At 38.7% G+C, this 20,015-nt stretch overlaps 1 protein-coding gene across 4 annotated transcripts; it reads right to left on the bottom strand.

Moving 5' to 3' along the window:
• Positions 1 to 170: 170 nt before the first annotated feature.
• nrap (nebulin-related anchoring protein) lies at positions 171 to 19,622 on the bottom strand. Of its 4 annotated transcripts, none has more exons than XM_011487969.4 (43): positions 19,370 to 19,622; positions 18,751 to 18,845; positions 18,529 to 18,616; positions 17,705 to 17,809; positions 17,000 to 17,110; positions 16,816 to 16,923; positions 16,619 to 16,723; positions 16,435 to 16,542; positions 16,242 to 16,349; positions 15,357 to 15,464; positions 14,912 to 15,028; positions 14,445 to 14,549; positions 14,258 to 14,365; positions 13,949 to 14,053; positions 13,773 to 13,871; positions 13,562 to 13,666; positions 13,363 to 13,470; positions 12,353 to 12,460; positions 12,066 to 12,263; positions 11,880 to 11,984; positions 11,711 to 11,809; positions 11,538 to 11,642; positions 10,635 to 10,742; positions 10,397 to 10,554; positions 9,646 to 9,799; positions 9,475 to 9,579; positions 7,960 to 8,058; positions 7,688 to 7,792; positions 7,498 to 7,605; positions 7,291 to 7,404; positions 7,016 to 7,213; positions 6,678 to 6,782; positions 6,414 to 6,512; positions 5,550 to 5,654; positions 5,365 to 5,472; positions 4,973 to 5,284; positions 4,797 to 4,901; positions 4,601 to 4,699; positions 4,409 to 4,513; positions 4,224 to 4,331; positions 2,635 to 2,946; positions 2,391 to 2,546; positions 171 to 934 (listed from the first exon to the last, which is right to left on the bottom strand). In XM_011487969.4, the coding sequence occupies exons 1-43, from the start codon at positions 19,433 to 19,435 to the stop codon at positions 659 to 661; spliced, it is 5,403 nt and encodes a 1,800-aa protein (XP_011486271.1). In that variant the 5' UTR covers positions 19,436 to 19,622; the 3' UTR covers positions 171 to 658. The 4 variants fall into 4 exon arrangements, with proteins under 4 accessions (XP_011486271.1, XP_011486270.1, XP_011486272.1 ...); XM_011487968.4 differs by having other exon boundaries at positions 16,816 to 16,926; positions 19,370 to 19,619; XM_011487970.4 differs by lacking the exon at positions 17,705 to 17,809 and having other exon boundaries at positions 16,816 to 16,926; positions 19,370 to 19,619.
• Between the last annotated feature and the right edge of the window lie 393 nt (positions 19,623 to 20,015).

Below are 20,015 nucleotides of genomic sequence, written 5' to 3'. Positions count from 1 at the left end.
TTTTATTTTTCTAGAAATCTGCACAAAATAATAAAAGTTTGTCGTCCATGCTGAAATTCTCACCTTTATAAATTGGACCAAGAGCTAAATGAACTTAGAAATTATTTATCAGTTCAGCTTCACAGTGCCCTTATTTTGAAATCTTACCCCATTGAGGATGAAAAAAGCAGTTTGCCTTGAAAAAATGTATTTATTCCACGTTAAAATCAAGCATCTGCTTTCAGTCTATAACAGAAAGTCAAACTCGTAAAGCTGAACCGGTCAGACAAAAGTGCATCAACATCTTCAAAGTCTGCACTTCTAATGAGAAAGTGAACTTCAATAGATGAGAGCTCATTTAAACGTTTTGTGCAATGTGCTTTTTCCAACAAACACATAATTAACATGAACAAGTAATTTGGCATTTTCAGTTTCATCTTTTCAAATGCAAAATCCATAATTCCATCTTTTTCGTTCATTTTTAAATTCACTCCAACGTTATTTTCGTTGTTTTTCCTTATATTTATGCAGCCCTTTCACAGACTTTACAGATCCTCTCTTCTTCAACATGCTCTACACTTTCCCTTACAAACAAGCAATTTCCTTCAATAAATCAAATTTATTTTAAAGTTCTCACTTCCCTCAAAACTGTCAATATATAATAACAAACATCTCCACTCTATGCATCTCCAGCTTTGCTGGATGTAGTTGTCTGGACTGTGCTGTGGATGGCAGCAGATGAAGAGGTAGAACTGGACTTCTTCTCCATGGACCTGAATGAAGTTGTGGTGGAGGATTTTTTCTGAATGGTTTGCTTCCTCTTCACGTGGAGGACCTCCATAGCGTCCATGTTGACGCCCCCTTGAATCTCGGTGCTGTTTTCCTCGTGCTCTGAGACCTGCTGCTGCTGCTGCTGCTCCATCTGCTGCTGCTCCATCTGCTGCTGGTGACGCAACTTAAAGACAGAGAAAGAGAAAAGGTTTTGCAAAAAGTCCGAAACTTTACTGTCTTGCTTCTCGGGCTGGCTTTTACCAATGGAATTGAGGTTAAAAAATTGAATATTCATTTATTAGATAATTTATTTTAACCCACGTTTTTGTCTTTTTATTTGGAAAGAACCTATCTGGCGTTTTATAGTGTAAAATAACATTTTACATTAAAACAATTCCTGCTTTATTTAGTTTAAATAAGTTATGAAAAAAAAAAAATTTCATAGTTTGAAGCATTGCTTTTGGTCATGATTGAAGTTGCAGAAGAACCAGTGAAATACAGAAGAAATTGGAACTAAATCTGGATTTGGATGTCTTGTTTTAAGACTGATGTAAAACATAGATCGTGTGCTCACTTTTGCTGCAAGAAAATACATAATTTTGCAGTGGATCAATGGAAAAGGCCTGCCAATTAAAGGTGGACTGGAGGTTTTATTAGCCCACATCAAAATATTCTTCAGAACATTCAAAGACTTTTTTTATTTTAAAAGTTTTTATTTTCTGTTTGGGAGCCTCATTTAACCCTCCTGTTGTGTGTTTCTTTCTGAAAGACAACATGGATGTTTGTTGTCTGAATTACAAGTAGAGCAAATGAACCATTTTTATTTTATATGTTTATTAAATTAATTAAGATAAGCCGGTGAATTTTCAAAGTAGAAACATACTTTAAATATTTTAAGATTTCTAAATTTCAAAATGGGTCCAGTTGACCCAAAACACAAACAAGAGGGTTAAGATGTGAACTATTTTGCCAAAGGGATTCCTCTGATTGTGTTTATTACGTCAATATTTCATGCTATTTGTTTATTTTTTTAGACTTTGCCAATTGCACCAACGGGTTAATGTCCCTCAGGAAAAAGCAGAAACTTAGAAAAATGCTGCGTTCATGTGGTGTTGAAATGATCAGGAAAAAGACATGAACGTTAGAAAGACTACAAATTTTCCATCTTACCGTTCTAAAATGGCTTTTAATACTCCGTAGTCAGTGGCATGTTTTTTATTTGTTATATTGCAATCTTATCTGTCTTGTTTGTAATTTATTGATTTTTGTATTTTAATTCTTTGCTCTTAAATTGGCAAATTTTTCAATTTTTTTTCTTTATTTTACTGTGAAGTACTTTGTTACCTTGAAGGGATTGTTAAGTGATTGTTCACTGCATGAATGCAGAATACCTTTTTTGCACCCAGGCAAAGGTCATTTATTCAATTTGATTTATTCATCTATAGGTAGACACCAGAATTACAGGGAAAATAAAACATTATTATGGATCATTAATATGATTTATTTCAGTTTGGTGGGCCAGATTAAATAGTTTAATGGCATATGGCCCTCGGGATGTAGTTTCCCCACCCCTGGTCTAAAGTTTGAAAAAAAAAATCTAATAAACATAAATAAATTAAAAAAAATAAGACTGCTTTTACCATCATCATGTACTGATATTTTGCAATTGCCTCATCAGTGGAAACGCCCTCAGCCAGTCCCAGTTCTGCAGCCCGGCGGGCCAGCTCCGCCTTGTGGGACCCTGGAGGGGTCCAGCCCACTCCTTTGATCCAGTTCAGGTCAGACTTGTAGTTGACCTGCAACAGAGAATTTACATGACCAATCAAAGTTCAGTATGTCAGACCAACAGTGAGCCGATCTCCATCAGGAGCCCCACGGACGCACATCACTCTGCAGCTTGTAAGCCTGCTTGGCGTGCTTGACAGTGAGCTGCTCGGGGTCACAGGTGTAGTCGTGGAGCCTGCATCGGTACGTGAGGTCACTGGCTTGCGCCTGGCTCTTCTTGGCTTGTAAGAACTCCGGCTGGTCTGCACGGATCTGGTAGCGAGCGCGCTCCTCCTTGGACTGACGGCTGTACTCCAGGTTGCTCTGAAGCTTGCTGGCTGCCAGGGAGTGCACCATCTTGGGGTCGTCTTGGACGCAGCGCAGCCCCACCTGGTGGCCCTTCTCCTTCAGATGGGATTCTTTGTAACGGAACTAAAACAAAAACAAATTCTTGCATCAGAAATAAACTGGTAAAACGCACATTAAATGTGTTAGAATATAATTGTTCTAATCTATTCTATTATGTCATTAAAGGAAATGTGTTATACATTAAAAAATGGGACTATAACATAGTTCCCTTAAAGTTAAAGAAAAATATAATCTGGAGATTTGAGGGGAAACACACACAGAACTAATTTATCTAGAAAAGAAAGGTAGAAAGTCAAATTGTTTGCAACAATTCAATCAATCTGCTTTCAGAACCTGTTTAAAGTTGGAAACAGTGTGATTGCATTGCTACAGGACTAAAAAATAATCCAGATTAGGAGCTAATACAATGAACAAATGCAAATTTTGTGCATTTGTATTTGTTTAGAATTGTGTTTAAGATTGTTAGAAAGTTTTGTCTTTCTAACAGGCTTGTTTTAAATGAGCAATTGTATTCAATCATGATTTGGTAATCTCAGATTAATTGACATATTCCTTAAACTCGTTGTTTAACACTGTTTTTTTACCGTGTGACTCAAATTGGAAAATTCTATGAATTTATATTGTTTTCAAACTTTGTTCCATTGCAACTGTAAACATCTCTAATTAGAAGTTAAGAACCAGATTATATTGGCTATTTATTTATTTATTTATTTATTTATTTATTTATTTATTTATTTATTTATTTATTTGTTTATTTATTTATTTATTTATTTATTTATTTATACATTTATTTATACATTTATTTATACATTTATTTATACATTTATTTATTTATACAACAGGCCGTAGCCTATGGATACGTGAATTAACACACTGAAATCCCTAAAACCTATGCAAAGAAGAAAAATGAAAAATGAAGTAAAGCATAGTATGGGCAGGGTTACACACATTTGCTACTCCCATTCAAGCACTTAATTAAACTCATTTTGGCACATTTAATGGATTCCAAGTGTCATGTACTGTATATAAAAGTGCAAATATGTGAATAGAATTAGAATTAGAATGGCGTCATTTACATTTACAAGCGCACATGAATGTGGATAAGCATTTCTGTACGTGTACATATTAAATCATGACTAAATATCTAAGGTTTGATAGACCTGTGTATGGATGTATATGTATTTTGTTTGTCCTCTTTCGTTTGTTCTTGTTGTTTGTATTGATTGCTTAAAATATCCATAATCAATTTAAATAATATCTAAGTGGACATATCAAATGTATATTTTAACCATCTTTTATGGCCCCTCTTTTCCTCCTTTGGCATAAAAAGAGTAACTTACATCACTTGCGATGTCCCTGGAGGTCTTTGCAGTTTGGAAGGGTATGGCATCTAATCTCAGATCATGGCCTAATGTCTTCACTTGTTCTCCAGACGCCCGATAAACTTTCTAAAGAGCAAAGAAGGTCAGATCAGAGCTTCTGACTGTGGGTTAATGTTTGACAGAAAAGGTTTGGTAATGCTTACATCACTGATCTGCTGGGCATTGATCTTGGCTCTCACAAAGTCTGGATCATCTGGGTGTAGGGTGTACTTATGCATGTCTTCATTCTTTCCACTTTTGTACAGCCTCTGTGGAGGATTATATATACAAGAAAAACCCATGAAGACACATGATAAGGTCTGCAATCTTTGTGTAACTTTGGGGTTTTCTCCTGCCTCGTTGCACTGTTGGTAGCTCGTCTTGGCGTGGACCATATCAGGAGAATCGGTCACCGAGGTGAACTTGAGGCTGTCCGGCAGCTGACGATACTTTTTCTGCAGAGGCGAGATCAGGCTTTAAGCAACGAATGCACCAAAAATACATTTTTTTCAGATGAAAACATCCACATATGAAAGGTAGAAATGTACATACATCACTTATTAGCTCTCCAGCCTTTTTGGCAGACTCCAGCTGGGGTGCACCCACTCCGTCCCAGGCCACCCCTTTCATAAAACTGAGGTCTGATTTGTAGAGTTTCTACAAACAAACAAAACAAGATTCATCAAGCTTTAAGGCTTTTTTTCTTGTGTTTTTATCCACTTCCTCACCTCACTCTGCAGCTCGTAGGCCTTTTTGGCCCACTTGACCTTCATGTCGTCGGGCAGCACCGTGTACTCGTGCAGTCTCTTCCTGTAGTCCTGATCGCTGGCCAGCGTTTGGGCGTTCTTCGCAGCCACCAGGTGAATCATATCTGAAGTGAGGTGGTACTGGCCGCTTGTCATCAGCGCGTCTTTGCGGTACTCCTGGTTGCTGGCCAGTCGGCCTGCCTGTCGGCAGTGCAGGAGGTGTGGGTCATCAGTGATGCTCCTGGCTCCAATGTGTTTCCCCTTGTCCAGCAGGTGGCTGTACTTATATTTATACTGCAGAGAAAAGGACATTCTGCTCTCAGCTTCTGTTGTTGTGTTATTTTTGAGTATGTTTTGATGTGGGATGAGCTCACGTCGCTGGCGATGCCCGTGGAGCTCTTGGCAGACTGGAAGGGGATGTCCTGCATGGTGAGCTTATAGCCCTGAGCCCTCAGAGTGTTCCAGGACTCTCTATACTTGATCTGCACCAGAACATTTCCTGTTCAATTATGTCACACACACAAAATAGAAAGCCACCTTTTCTCCTTCCAATGTGTACCTCACTGAAGTTTGCTGCGTTGATCTTTGCTTGTGTGATCTCAGGCCTCTCAGTTGTGATGGTGTAGCTGTGTTGGTCATTCACACCTTTTTGTTTGTACAAACGCTAGAAAAAAGGGAAATGAGTGCAAATGCATTTTTACTTTCTTTTTACAACAGGAAGAAAAACTAGAAGAAGAAAAAAAATAGGGCACAAAAAAATCCCCACAATAACATACGACGAAGGTATTAGGGCCACCATAGATTGTCTTAAAAATTTGTAATCTTATTATTTCATTGTCTTAAAATTTTGACGTTTTCTGTTGATTTTTATAACTTTATTCTTACTTTTTTTTAAAAACTTTTTTCATAATTTTTACTTTATTCTCATCAAACTTTGCCTTCTTTTTTGAAAATTCTACCCATTTTTTTCCGTGTATTTGTAATAGTTGACTTTTTTCTTGTAAAATTTGAGTTTTGCTAATAATTTTAAGTCTATTCTTGTTAAATGAGACTTTTTTGATAATCGTATTACTTTATTCCTGTAAACAACTTTATTACCGTTAAAATTAGACTTTTTCTTACAATTTTATGACTTTGATCTCATAAAATGTTGATTTATTTCCTCATGTATTTTTTACTTTAGGGCCATATTTTCACAACTTTTTTCTTCTACAATTCTAAGGCTTTATTCCCATAAAAATTTGACTTTTTTCATATAATTTCATGACTGCAGTCTCATAAAATGTTGAGGTTTTCTCAGATTTTTATGACATTTTGGTCATATTGTTACGACTTTATTCTCATATACTTTCATGGTGGACCTACTATCCTGTCAGAAAAGTGAGACTCCTTTATAAAATGAAAATCGAATTCATCCCCTCACCTCATTTGTAATCTGCCCACTGAGTTTAGCGTGGACGATGTCTGGAGAGTCTGCAATGGAGGTATGCTTGAACTTGCATGGCTGTTGTCTGTAGTTTTTCTGTTGGAGAAAGTACAACAACATTTGTGTTTGCCTATTATCTTCACGTCCAAAAAGTACACAAAATACACTTGAAAGGAAGGGCAGAAAGAAATGACAACATATTTTGATTGATTTCAGTTAAATGTGTTCAAAATGAGCAAAAAAATAAAGAAAACTTCTTACATCACTGATTAGATCTGTGGCTCGTTTGGACTCTTCAATCTGCAGGGCTCCAGTGCCGATCCAGGCTGCACCTCGCAAATAATTCAGGTCAGAGCGATACTCTCTCTGCAGACAAAGCAAACTTTTTTTTTCCTAGTCTCTGTAAGGCTTTTTGTTTACATTTAATGCTAGAGAAAATCAGAACGGTTAGCTTTAAAAGAGAGTTTCAAAACGGGGCTTTTGCTTTGACAGAAGTTAGAAAATTATTTATCACTGCCCTTAAAGACTTTTAGACTTTGTTGTTATTTTACTAAAAGAGTTCTAAAATATGCATAATGAAGAATCGGAGATCCTCCCACCTCACTCTGCAGAGCATAGGCCCTCTTGGCGGCCTGCAGCTTCAGGTCATCAGGCAGTGAGGTGTAGTTATGCAGGAACAGCTTGTAGTCCTGATCACTGACCAGCGACTGGGCTTTTTTAGCATGAGCCACCTCCATCATGTCCATCGAGAGGTGGAACTTAGAGAGCTGCTTTGCAGAGTCCTGTTTATACTTGATCTGAACATTTCAAAGAAAGTATTTAATGAATTTCAAGTTCCGAATCTCTTTTTTTTCTGAAGTGGTGATGCACTCACATCGCTCTGCAGGGTGCTGGCGTGGACCGAGTGAGCAATGTTCAAGTCATCCTGCAGTCCCTTCAGTCCAATCATCTTTCCTTTACTTCTCTCAAAGTCTCCTTTGTACTTTTGCTAGAATAATCATTCATTTATTGAGTTTTAGGCGTCACAAAGCCACTTTTTTCATTTATTGGACAGTCAAAAACAGATGAAATATAATCTCACATCACTTAGGATCTCCGCAGAGGCTCTGGCGGACTGGAACGGAATGGCATCCAAACGCAGCTTGTAGCCACCGCCGCGTGACTTTGTCCAAGACTCCTTGTAACGACTCTGATTGGGCAAACATCAGACATGGTGTGAAGAACGGTTAACTGGGTCAAAAGTTGGACCCAAATGGGATTTTTTGTTTTACCTCACTGATGTTCATGGCGTTGATCTTAGCCTGCGTCAACTCAGGCAGCTCCCCACTGAGTGTGTAGTTGTGCTTCATGTTTTCTCCTTTCTCCCTATATAACCTCTGGGGAACAGAGCAGAAACATGGGGATATCACCACCCAGCTTTTTATTGGATTACAAATAAAGTGGTCTTTGAAAAAGCAAAAGCTGGGACCAAATATTCATAAGAATCCACCCTCTTGGTGGATTTTTTAATATTTATCCTGTGAGTAACTAAGGATAAACTTACATCATTGGCCAGTTTATTACTTTGCTTGGCCTGAGTCATCTCTGCAGTGTCCTCAATGCTGGTGAACTTCAGGGAGCTCACATTCTGCCGGTACTTTTTCTGGAGAGACATGATGTGAAGAGGAAAGCAAACACGTCCATTTTAGGGAGCAGATACGTTTACAAGAGTATCGAAAATATCTGCCCTAATAAATAAAAAAAGTAGCCATAAAGAAAGGTTTCCATACACACACGACAGCGACTGATACTGATACATCTATATAAATAGAGGAAGGTGCTCTGTCATTTCAGCCTAATGCGGCTGACCCTTTTAACTAGTGGCAGCCTTTGATAAAGCCATAAATAGAGTAGGGTGCCTCACGTCTGCAATAGAAATGTCTCACCAAAATGGTCTGAAGTGAATGATAAAATGATAAAATATGTACTGGTACAAGTGTTGTTTTGTTTCCGCCACCATTTTTCCGATGATGGAGGACATATTTAAAGAAAATTAGGTATTTTTTATTCGATTATTTAGAATGTATATCTTTGTGAATTCAAAGTCAACTACTTTTATCCAACAATGGGGAAATTTGTTCTCTGCATTTTGACCCATCCCCTGGGGGAGTGGTGAGCTGCAGACAACCTGCACTTGGTGGTTCAACCCAGTGGTGCCCCCCAATCCAACCCCTTAATGCTGAGTGTCAAGCAGGGAGGCATCAGGTCCCATTTTTAAAGTCTTTGGTATGACTCTCCCTGGGTTTGAACCCACGACCTTCCAGTTACAGGGTGGACACTCTACACCACTGAGCTGGTGTTAGGTTAGGGGGGGCCACAAGCTCCCTGCTCTGCTCCATTCTGATGCATCCATTTGTAAATGACTAGCTCTATGTACGTCCATCTGGCTCAAAACTGTATGGCTGGATAGCTACAATATTGCTCGCCATTTTTGTTGCACCAGCTGTGGGTGTGAGGGGCTGTAAGCTAGCGGGAGAGCGTGTGAACAGATGGATGATGGGAAGGGGGGGTGGGATAACTCTGCGTCAGCAGTCCTGCCCACAACGCAGATGCAAATTTAAGTTGTGGCAAGAATCTGTATTGTAAGAATGGACACAAGTTTTTTTTAGATTTTGGGTAAAAAAAACAGCATAATCATAATTAAAATACCACTGGAAGGCTCTCAAAAATAGATCAAAAGATGACCCGAGTGGGTCTTTAAATAGAAATTGTTTTAATTCTTTAAAAGGGATAGTTAGCTACATCAAAGTGAAAAGATGTGTGATCAGTTATGTAGAGAAATTTAAAATATTATTGGAAAACTAAAGCTTTTTGACACTAGAGATGCTGCAGTCAAAGCAGAGCCGGTTTGCAGCTCAGTTTGGAGAAAATAAGAAGAGTCTCTGGCCCTTTAAATGCAATCTGTGCCATAAACCTTTTCACCGTTCAGTCACATGTTACACAATCATACACATCACCATTTCACAGCCTCGGTTAAATTGGCAATTCAAAGGAAGCGTTCAAAAACAGCGCCCTTTACCTCGCTGATTAGTTCTCCAGCTTTCTTTGCCTGCTGGACATCCAGTGAGTTGGAAGCCTCCCAGCCGACGCCCTTCATCCAGTTCAGATCTGACCTGTACCGTTTCTAAAGGCATACAAGAATTTGTACTGAAGCGTCTGCATCATAGATGCCACCAATAAGCAGACTCACATCACTCTGCAGATCGTTGGCCTTTTTCGCCCAGGCGATGCTCAGATCGGTGGGCAGAGTTGTGTATTTGTGGAGGAAAGTCCTGTACTTGGTCTCGGTGGCCAGATCCTGAGCCATCTTAGCATGACTGATGTTCAGCATGTCCAGAGAAACGCTGGGAAGAGAAGACGGTAAGGATAGAGAAGCATGAGCCTGAAATCAGAATGTGATCGGTGCAGAAAAACGCTTTGATTGTGCTTTTGTATCTGCCAAAAGAAAAAAGGACTTTTTTCTTTTTGTCCACATGCCCTTTTGAAAAGTACAGGGTTAGGATGGGCATTTCTCACCATTTCAGCATTTCTGCTTTTAATCTAAGACTACAGTATCTATGACAGAAATAATAAACCCTTAAACTTTTATTCGACATTTAAACAAAAAATGGATTTTGGATTAAATTATTCATCCTTTTTTCTGATTTTTACGTTATCGACAGCCTCCATGGAGGAATGTATCTGCTCTTGGTTCACTAAATGGCATGGATTCATAGGAGCTAATTAAAAATAAATGACCCGTATCATTGCCAATCACTTCAGATAAATGAAACCTGGTGAACTATGACATAGAACGGCTAAAGAAGATGAGGGTACCTGGAAAGTAATTTACGATTTTTTGTGATTTAGTGTTTAGATTTGATTAAATGGATTTGGTTATTTTGTAGAGATGAGGTTGGAAGCTGCAGGACAAGAGGTCACATGGTAGATCTGATCCACACCTGTATTTGGTCTTGGTGTCCTCATAGTTCTTCTTGTAGTGCAAGTCGCTCTGAAGTTTGGTGGCCAGAGCAGAGTGAGCCATTTGAGAGTCGTCACTGACCGACTTAATGCCGATGGCTTTGCCTTTGCTTTTCTCATAATCCTTCCTGTATTTGACCTGAGGATGACAAAAAAATGTGAGTTTATACTAGAAATCACAAATGTTTCCTCTAAAAAGCAATTTTTTTTTAAACATACATCACTGGCCAGGTCTGTCTTGGCTTTTGCCGTCAGGATTGACAGAGAGTCTAGACGGAGCTCAAAGCCCTTTTCTCTCTGTTTCTCCCACTGACTCTTGTACACTTTCTGCAAAAACAGTACAGGTACAAGACAAAACCCATTTATTATAGCATTTCTGCTCACAATAACTCCAATGTGATTGTCACATGAGAAGAAAATAACAATAATGTTGCTGAAACTGAGTAATTGGATCCCTCTAATGCCTAATTATCTGCTCTTTCATACCCCCCCCCCAAACACACACACACACACACACACATTTACCAAAAAATCTTAATGTTTATATCAATAAATTCAGTCACACTATTCGATGATCCCATCATGTCAGCATGTTTCTTCTAAGGAAAACTCACTAGCTTAAATATATATATATATATATAAAATATTTTCCCAATTTGTAGGACTTTGTAAACAGAGCGCTCTCAGCAGTGGGAAGGGGAAAAGGGGCGGGGTTGCTCACGTCAGAGTTTCTAAAGAACCCCTACCCCTTTCCAGAAACTATGTCCCAGAAAATGACACAGGTTTTTGGATTTTGGCTAAAAACTGCATAAGTAAGAAAAAATGGCAGATGATGTGAACAGTAACAGAAATTAACGGACGACGCAGAAGCATGAATCGTGACGTGGAGGTCACTTACAAAAGAAATAAATATTCAATCAATTTTTTGTACTGCATTAGGTGTGCATTATCACTAGGAATTATCCCTTTTTAACCCACACCCAGCAGCCAATCAGAATCAAGGATTCACCTGGACCATGGTATAATCATAATTAAAAGACCACTGGGAACGCTTTTACTATCAAAAGAGGATCAAAGTGGCTTTTCAAATTGTGGCACTTAAAAAGAAAACGTTAAACTTACCCCACTGAGCAGGTCCGCGTTGGCTTTTGCTTGTCTGAAAAGCGGCTCGTCTTTTGTCATGGTGTATTGGTGAATCATCTGCTCTGTGTTTGCTTTGTACGCCAACTGGAAGAGCAAAGATGGGAGTCACACGGTGAGAGGAGCCCTAAGTGTACCTGAAGGGTGGGCCTTACGCCGCTCTGCAGCTCCTGACTTCTCTGGGCGTGTTTCATAGAAAGATCATCAGCCACATGTGTGAACTTGATGCTGTCTGCCTTCTGACGATATTTAGTCTGCAAGGAGGAGATTTCAGTCGATGAACATGAGGATTGACGTTAAACTTAAGCAATAGGTAAGGCTCACATCACTAAGCAGCTCTCCAGCTTTTTTAGCCTGAGTAATGTTGAGGCATCCCTCAGTCTCCCAGCCGACCCCTTTCATCCAGTTTAAGTCGGAACGATACTGGTTCTGAGGACCGGAAGCAAGCACACGTTTGAACCCTTTCTTTGAATATTTATGGTACTATAGCCTTTTTGGTGATTCTCTGACCTCACTCTGCAGAGCATAGGCCTTCTTAGCCTGCTGGACCTTGATGTCATCGGGCATGACGGTGTAGTCGTGCAGCTTGGTGCGGTATTCCAGATCACTGGCGAGAGCCTGGGCCTTCTTGGCGTGACTCAGGTTGATCATGTTCAGAGGAAGGCTGAAATGAGCCTGGCTCTCCTTGGAGCCTTTCTTGTATTCAATCTACAGGGTTAATGACAGTCAATAAAAATAAAATGCAATAAAGCAGATTCAGAAGCTCGTCGTTACTCGTCACTGGTGTCCATGCTTACGTCACTGCTCATTTTAGCCACTTGGAGAGAGTGAAGAGTCTTGGAGTCACTCACATTGACCCCCGCTGCTCTCTCCTTGTTCTTCATGTACGACTCCTTGTATTTAATCTGAAACACATGTCCATGTCATTTAATTTAATAATCAAGCCATTACAGCTGATCAAGGCCACTTCAGATGTTTTTCTTCGAGGGGAGCCTGGTTTATATCCGGTCCCTGAGAAAGACTGTACGTTTACCTTCAAAATGTGAAGGATAACTGATAAATATAGAAAAAAATTGATCTTATATATAAGATACATATATCTTATATAGAGAGTAACAGCAGTACAAGTTAAAAACAACAAGTGTAAGCAAGATTAATTTGGTAAAAATTTATAAAAACGGATACATTTTTGGCAAACGGTCAGTTTTTCCTGTCTTTCCCTGTTTATGTACGTGTGATGCAAAGAAAAAGACGTCCAATCACATGCTGCCTTCAACCTATTAGGTCAATTACAATTGGCTTGAAGTGTGTGTAAAGTGCACACACAATACATATCTTTCCCCAAAGCACTGCAAACAATGCCTGTTGCCTCAAATGCATTGAAAAAATAATAGATCAGTTATTTATTTGACACAGAATGTATTTTATTTTTTAGGAACTTGCATCTCCTGCTGTCTAATGTAAAATGAATTAAAATTGTATTTGGAAACACAATTTAGAAACACTCTATAGAAAAAGATAGCACTGTTATAATTCAATTATTGTAAATATTTAAAAGCAGCATTAAACAAATAAAAGTATACAAGGGCTCAAAAACAGAAAAGTGTATTTTTTAAAACAGTGAAGTGGGATTTTGTGGTTCTTGTTGGGTTTTGGTCAGTAAGCACTGGCCCAAATGGCTCAAACGTTGCAGACCTCTGATTTAAGCAAAAGGTAGCGTATCGCCACAAACGTAGTTGAATCTTTATCGATTCTTGGACCATGTTTGGGTGTTGAATCGTGTGTGAGGAAAAGACACACAACGTACATCACTGGCGAGATCGCGTGAGGCTTTGGCAGCTTTCACGCTCAGGTCGTCCACACCCACTTCACAGGCCTTCGACTTGGTCTTCTGCCATTCTTCCTTATATTTAATCTAGATGGAGAGGATCAACACTTGGAAAATAAAGGACTGGACGTTGGATAAACTTCCACGTGCACCAAGTGTAAAAGCAGTGACAACTTACATCACTACACAAAGCTGCATTGGCTTTGGCTTTCTGGATCTGTGGCAGATCCTGGGACAGTGTGTACTGGTGCTTCGTCTTTTCATAGCCTGCTTTGTAATTTAACTATGGGAAACAAGTGTTCGCACAACAAAAACACAAATGGGGAGGCCTGAGTGCAGTCCTAAAACAAGGGCTTTGGGGTTATTAGGAGGAGTTCAGTTTTACTCACATTGCTGACAAGTTGAGCATTTTTCTTGGCTAAAACAATCTCTGGCGTGTCGGTCACTGACTTGTACTTGACCTGGTCTATGTGCTGCCTGTAGTTTTTCTGCAAGACACAATAAAAATACTGCTGAACAGCTGAAACGCCTTCTTGTTGTTCTCTAATATGTGGGCAGGACGTACATCTTTCAGGGGGTCCAGTTTCCTCTGGCTTTGGTAGCCAGGCGTCAGAGTGGCTGGATAGTTGTATTCAGCCTGCTCTTGTTCACTGCCTTGTTTATACGCAATCTGAAGCAAACAATGCAAAAAAAAATGTAAATCATTTTACAATCATATAAGCTTTTTTTCAAACGTTGTGTGCTCATTTTGGATCTGATGAGGAGTTTCGTCTATAACGGAAGACCAGAACCTACTTAAGATAAAGAAAAATACATTTTTTGACCCATTCTTCATATCCCAGTCTGAAAAAAAGTCCCTCAAAACTTAACTTACATCACTTGCCAGCTTCATAGCTTTCATGGCATGCATGGTTCTCTTGTCGATCCCAGAGTCTTCATAGTGACCTTTCATATCGCTTTTGTATTTCTCTTTGTACTTGTTCTGTTAAGAGAGAATATCCTGGTTAGCTACAAACACTTCACACTATTCTAAATGCCTATTTTGCATGTCTAACACTTACATCACTTGTGAATTTGGCAACTTTGGCGGCGTTTTGAAACTGTGGAGTCTCACAGAAATTGATGCTGTGTCCTTTGGTGTTTTCCAAGTCCTTCTTATACTCCACCTGCAGGGATAAGTATGGACGGCTTCAGCTGTGATCTTACTAAGGCTCAGAATAGATGCTCATGAATGAAGTTGAGGCCTTGGGGGACTGGTTCACAATCATCGGCATGATGGGATGTCCCATGACCTTGAACGTGAGCTCCCCTGCCGCCACACATGCATGTCAAGGATGCTAGAAATGCCGGTTAGGTGACCTCTTGTTTTTGGAGATTTAAATCGTTTCTCCAGCTCTTAAAGTCACATTTAAATAAATCACAGCTCGTCCATCAGTAAATTATGTTTTCTGGTTGCTTTTTTACACAAATTCACAATTTACTTTGTCTCACTTAAGTTCATAGATGGGTGATTCAAAGGGTGCCCCACCTCACTAATGATCTTGTTGATTTTTTTAGCATTCTTCAGCGTCAGGTTGTCCTCTGTGGTTAGATTGTGGAACTGTGACGTGCCCTTCATCTTGTTCAAGTCCTTCTTGTAGTTTAGCTGCAAAGAAATTTGAGATGATTGAGTGCAAGTAGCAGGATGACACGTCGGTTTAAGGGGAGGATCAGAAACGGGGCGCCGGATTGTTGTTCCCAGAATCCTTAGCCCATAAATGACAAATCCACAAGATGGATGAGACCACAAGCGAACTGTATTCTACAATGTTTAGATATGATTAAAAAAACACATTACAACACACCTGATGCAGGCAGGTTCCATTTTTAACCAGCTTTAAATGTAAAAGTTCAAGTGGACCCTCAAACATTTACATAGCAGAGTCTCAGTGTCATTTTAAATGTTGCTTTTTTAGTATTTATTTGATACTCACGTTACTTGCGATTTCCTGAGCCTTCTTTGCAAGATGATAACTGGGAGTGATCATGGCAGGGAAGCTTCCTTTTCCTCGTTGTTGCTCGTATTCCTCTGTATACGCTATCTGTAGTTTCAAAAAAAAGATTCCCCTCAAGAAAATTTGTGAGTTGAAGCTGATTGCTCAGAGGTTACTAAAGATGCTAAAAACTATCAAGTTAATTACCAAATAAATTAATAAAAAATGAATCAAGCAAGAAAAATAATTTAGGTGGGTAAAATAAAAAAAATAAATTAGCAAAGACAAAAAAACACATAAAAATTTTAACAGGCAAAATATATTTTTTGAATACCACTAAGTAGTTTTTAGATATTGCTAAAATGATAATATTTCTTGCTAAACTGAGGAAAATTTAAAGATATAAAATTCAACGTTTTTTTAAAAAGAAAGTCTGACACAGCTGAGCAACAATATAAAGAGTTTAACCTCTGAATTTTTCTAAGAAACTGGCAGAACTGAGAATATTATTACAAAAACGTCTGTATAAAAGACCAAATTCCCTGTCAAAAGTTAAATTTTAAACTTCTTTAAGATATGCAGATAAAAAGTCAACATTACAAAAAAGACCAGTTGTTCTAAATCGGTTGTGCTAAATGTTTTCAAAATATGATTCCTATCTAAATAAATTATGTAGAAAATTTGACAAAATGATAAAAAAGCCTAAAAATACAAGCAAAGATTTACAAAAACAAAATTGCTACAAGTCTGCAGGAATTAAATGAGAATTACTATAAAACAATGTAGCATTGGCGTGTGCGTATGATTTTCCTTATGAATAACACTTTACAGTATGCATCTCTTACATTGTATTTGTAAGATATGCATTGTTCTGCATTTTTTTACCTGACTGAAGTTCTCTGCATTTTCTTTGGCGTGAATGGCCTCGGCGGCTGCTGCCTCAGCGCTTACTTTACCCCTAATCTCCTGCTCATACATCTGCCGATACTTAATCTGCATCCACAAGACAAAATCAGACGCTGATTAACACTTTTCTTATACACATAAAATGTGTGCACGCTTTTATTTTGACACCCACATCACTAGCTTGCTCAGTTGCCTTCTTTGAGACTTTGTATCCTGGGGTGAGATGTGCAGGGAAGCTCCCTTTGCCCCTCTGCTGTTCATATTCTTCCGTGTAAGCATACTGCAGGACAGAAGAAGTCATGAGAAGACTACTTTGAGCATCTCAAAACATAAATTAAGAGGGCTTAAACACTTACATCGCTGGCAATTTGTGCTTGTTTCTTTGCAAGGAGCACCTCTGGAGTATCAACAAGAGTTGTGTATTTTGACATCCTTTCTTCATGCCCCTTTTTATACTCCAGCTGGGAAAAAAAAACAAAAAGGATAGTTTCCTTGTGAATCCTTGTAATGAAATCTGAAAGAAAACTTTATTTATTAAGGTGGATCTACTTACACTACTTGCTAAGACGTTGGCTTTTTTGGCTGCTTGGTAACTTTGTGTCATCATCGCAGGGAAGCTGCCTTTTCCTTTTGACTCTTCATTCTCCTCTGTGTATTTTACCTGCATGAAAAATAAAAATAAAAACACTTCAAGAGCTACTTTTTCAATATACAAAGAAATAAAGATGAATACTTACATCACTGATGGTCTTCTGCTCTTGTGACATTGTCACTACCTCCTGGTTGCTCACCATCCCAGAGTATCTGAATGTCTGCTGCTGGGAGAACTCAGACTGAGACCGAAAAGCCTGTTTTTAAACAACAACAAGCAAATCTGATCAACTTTAAAAGTGATTTCCGTATTTTATGAATGTCCTGTTTGATAAAAAAAAATGTTCTGGCAAAATAAAAGATGAAATTAGACAAACTTGCATTATAAATATCATTTTAAGCAGCTGACATGACAATTACTGAAGATTTAGGAGTTTGCTTTATTACATTTTAGTGCCCATTTAGTCATTTTTTGTCTAAAACTATCCTCTACTAGTTTGATGCTTTTACTATGCCCCATACTGTGACCTCTTAAAGGTCAGTGGGGTAGCTGTAGGGTGAGGTTAGTATATATTTTACAGCAACTGAACACATTGCATGTCAATTAACTTAGACCTGTCTGGAAGATAATATGTTTTTTTTTTTTTTATTAATTTTCTGACTTTTTTCCACAAAAAAAGACACAAAAGTATAAAACACTAGATAATTTTGCAAACAAACATAATTTTTTAACAAAAGTAAGAATATTTTAAGTGTTTGTTACACTATTGGGATTTTGTTGATCTGAATCAGGATGTCAAAGAGTCCGAACTCCCTTAAAAAATGAGCCAGGTGCTCTTCCTGGAGCTCACCTGGCTGGCCATCTGACTGGCTAGACGAGCCTTCTCCATCTCCATGGATCTCATGTCATAATGGAAGGAGGACATAAAGCGTTCGCCATCCTCACGATATTTCAGCTACGAATACACACGGACGACAAGCATTAAGCCGAAGCAAGCACAAGCGTGCACGTGCTTCACATATTCACAAAACCCATTGATGGATGCTTTAAATCATCAGCAGATACAAGAACATTTAGATCCTAAAACAGGATCTCACAGAAGGACATGTACACACAAGTTTAGGGCCACATAAGCTGCAAGGCAAGTGGGATGTCTGTGCAGTGACTCAAATCCCATGAGCTAGCTAGCATTCAGATCATATAAGCACAGAGCATGGCGTGTACATGCAGACACAGACAGACGGTAACAGGTGGCGTGGCAGAGGATAGGAAGGGATGCGAGACTGTTTTTTCGGATATATAATTTTAGCCCCTGGAAGCATAAATAGTGAAGCCCCGGGGAGGAGTTAGTCTGACTACTGTCAGAGGAACAGAAATAACCTGAACCACTCTGTCCATTCCTAACCCCTGCCGTCACCAGACAGACTGCGGCACAGACGTCCACCTTTACCCTGCCTTTTGGTGAAGAACCATTGGGCCTACAGTTGAGGTTTCATGGAGTTGAGAGTAACATGCGCACACTGGAGACTTCAATCTCAAAAATAATCCAGACATGACAAACCCCGGTAAATATTCCAGTCTTGGCATACATAGTTGCTTATGCCAGCCTCCCAACACTACACAGTGAGTCAGAGAAGAGCCTGAAGGCCTCGCAGTGCAGTGACGCAACCTTACCTCACTGCTGGCTTTGCTTTGCTTCTTAGCGTTGATGTTGATGGGAGTTTCATAAACGCTTGTGAAAGTGTTGTTCCTCGGATTGTGCCTGAAACGGTCGTCAAATGCAATTCAATTGTTGGATGTTTAATAGCTGGGGTGAAACAGAAAATGACTAATAACATTTCTTATCATAATGAGTCCCATTGATGGATCGTGCACACACAGATTGGTGTTACTCACACAGAGCAGTAGGGTCTTTTTTTGTGGCTGACAAAATTGTTGGCAGTGAGGACCATCTTGCAGACATCGCAGTGGAAACATGCTTTGTGCCAGTTCTGATTTTCAAAAGGCAAAATACCAATTTTAAAACTCTTTTGTATTTAAATTGAATTTTTGGTTTAGAAAAAAACAAAATAATGTAATGTCCTGTAAAAATGTAAATTTGTCTCTTTTTTGACAACTTTGCAAATGTTTATTTTACTAAAATGCTCTGAAAAACATACGTTTCAGTAAAAATTATTGTTTTAAATAGTAAACTTGAACATAATAGTGTTGGAATAACTTTTGAACAAACTCTTTGGCTAAAGTTAAGGCAAATTGTGATATTTTTTGTTAGAAAAGCAGGTAAATTTGAAGCATATTTTCAAGAATTACATAACAAATATCAAATTTAATTCATTTTACTTTATTGATTTGTAAATTATTTGCAGGTCAGATTTTCTTGAACATTCACCTGAAACACGTTGTGAGTAGTCTACCTAAACTAAACGCCAAAACAACAGAGGGTTTCTCATACTGGTAAAGCGAATAAGCAAGCCCTACCTCTGTTAAATTATATTTGAAAATGTTGTTTTGTTACCTGATCAATGCAGTTGATCTTCTCTGCTGGGTAGACCACAAACCCACACCTGGCACAGGACTGCATCGTGTGTTCTTCTTCAAAAATACAATTCAGCAAAGGTGAGAAATTACAACCAATGTATGTCCAGATTTAAAGTTTGGGTTTGGTAGAAGAAAGTGGCTCCCTTGATTTAGTGTTTCTCTGGCTGTGGTAAACTTAGCAATGAGGCTGGAAGTCTGACACTGCCTCTTACTTGACACCGTGTCCCATGACGGATCAGGCCCCCACCTCAATGCCCCCATGCTTTTCATGACTGGCTGGGTTTAGCTGTCCATCTCCAGTCACAGAGCTGGAGCGTTCACATGTCACTGTGTTTGTGTAATGAACCCCAGATGGCCAATTAGTTCACAGGCATTTACATTATGACACAAGTGCCTATTTTGCACGAGTTTAATCATTTAAGGAACCAATAGTCTTATACTGCTCTGCCAGTTTTCTATGAATAAATAAATGACACAAACTGATGATAAACAATAAACTTCGTTTTGTTTTTATCCTTTTTTATGTTTCAGCCTATTTTTCTTAATCCTTATTTAATTTTTTTAAGTGCTCTATAAATAAATAATACGATCCTCTGTTGGTAGACTTTTAGCTCTTCTTTATT

Source organism: Oryzias latipes, chromosome 19 (assembly GCF_053564925.1).
Source record: "Oryzias latipes strain Hd-rR chromosome 19, Olatipes_Hd-rR_3.1".
Classification (NCBI taxonomy): domain Eukaryota; kingdom Metazoa; phylum Chordata; class Actinopteri; order Beloniformes; family Adrianichthyidae; genus Oryzias; species Oryzias latipes.
The sequence above is the reverse complement of the archived record's forward strand: the minus strand, read 5'-3'. Positions and strand labels throughout refer to the sequence as shown.

Bases quoted from the DNA above. Each gene is read 5' to 3' on its own strand.
- nrap (XM_011487968.4), bottom strand. From the start codon at position 19,435: ATGCAGTCCTGTGCCAGGTGTGGGTTTGTGGTCTACCCAGCAGAGAAG. The intron at 16,724-16,815 runs GTAAGTAGATCC...TTTTTTTCCCAG, and splicing joins CCAACGTCTTAGCAAGTAGT to CTGGAGTATAAAAAGGGGCA. The intron at 15,029-15,356 runs GTGAGTATCAAA...ATTTCTTTGCAG, and splicing joins CTCAGGAAATCGCAAGTAAC to CTAAACTACAAGAAGGACTT.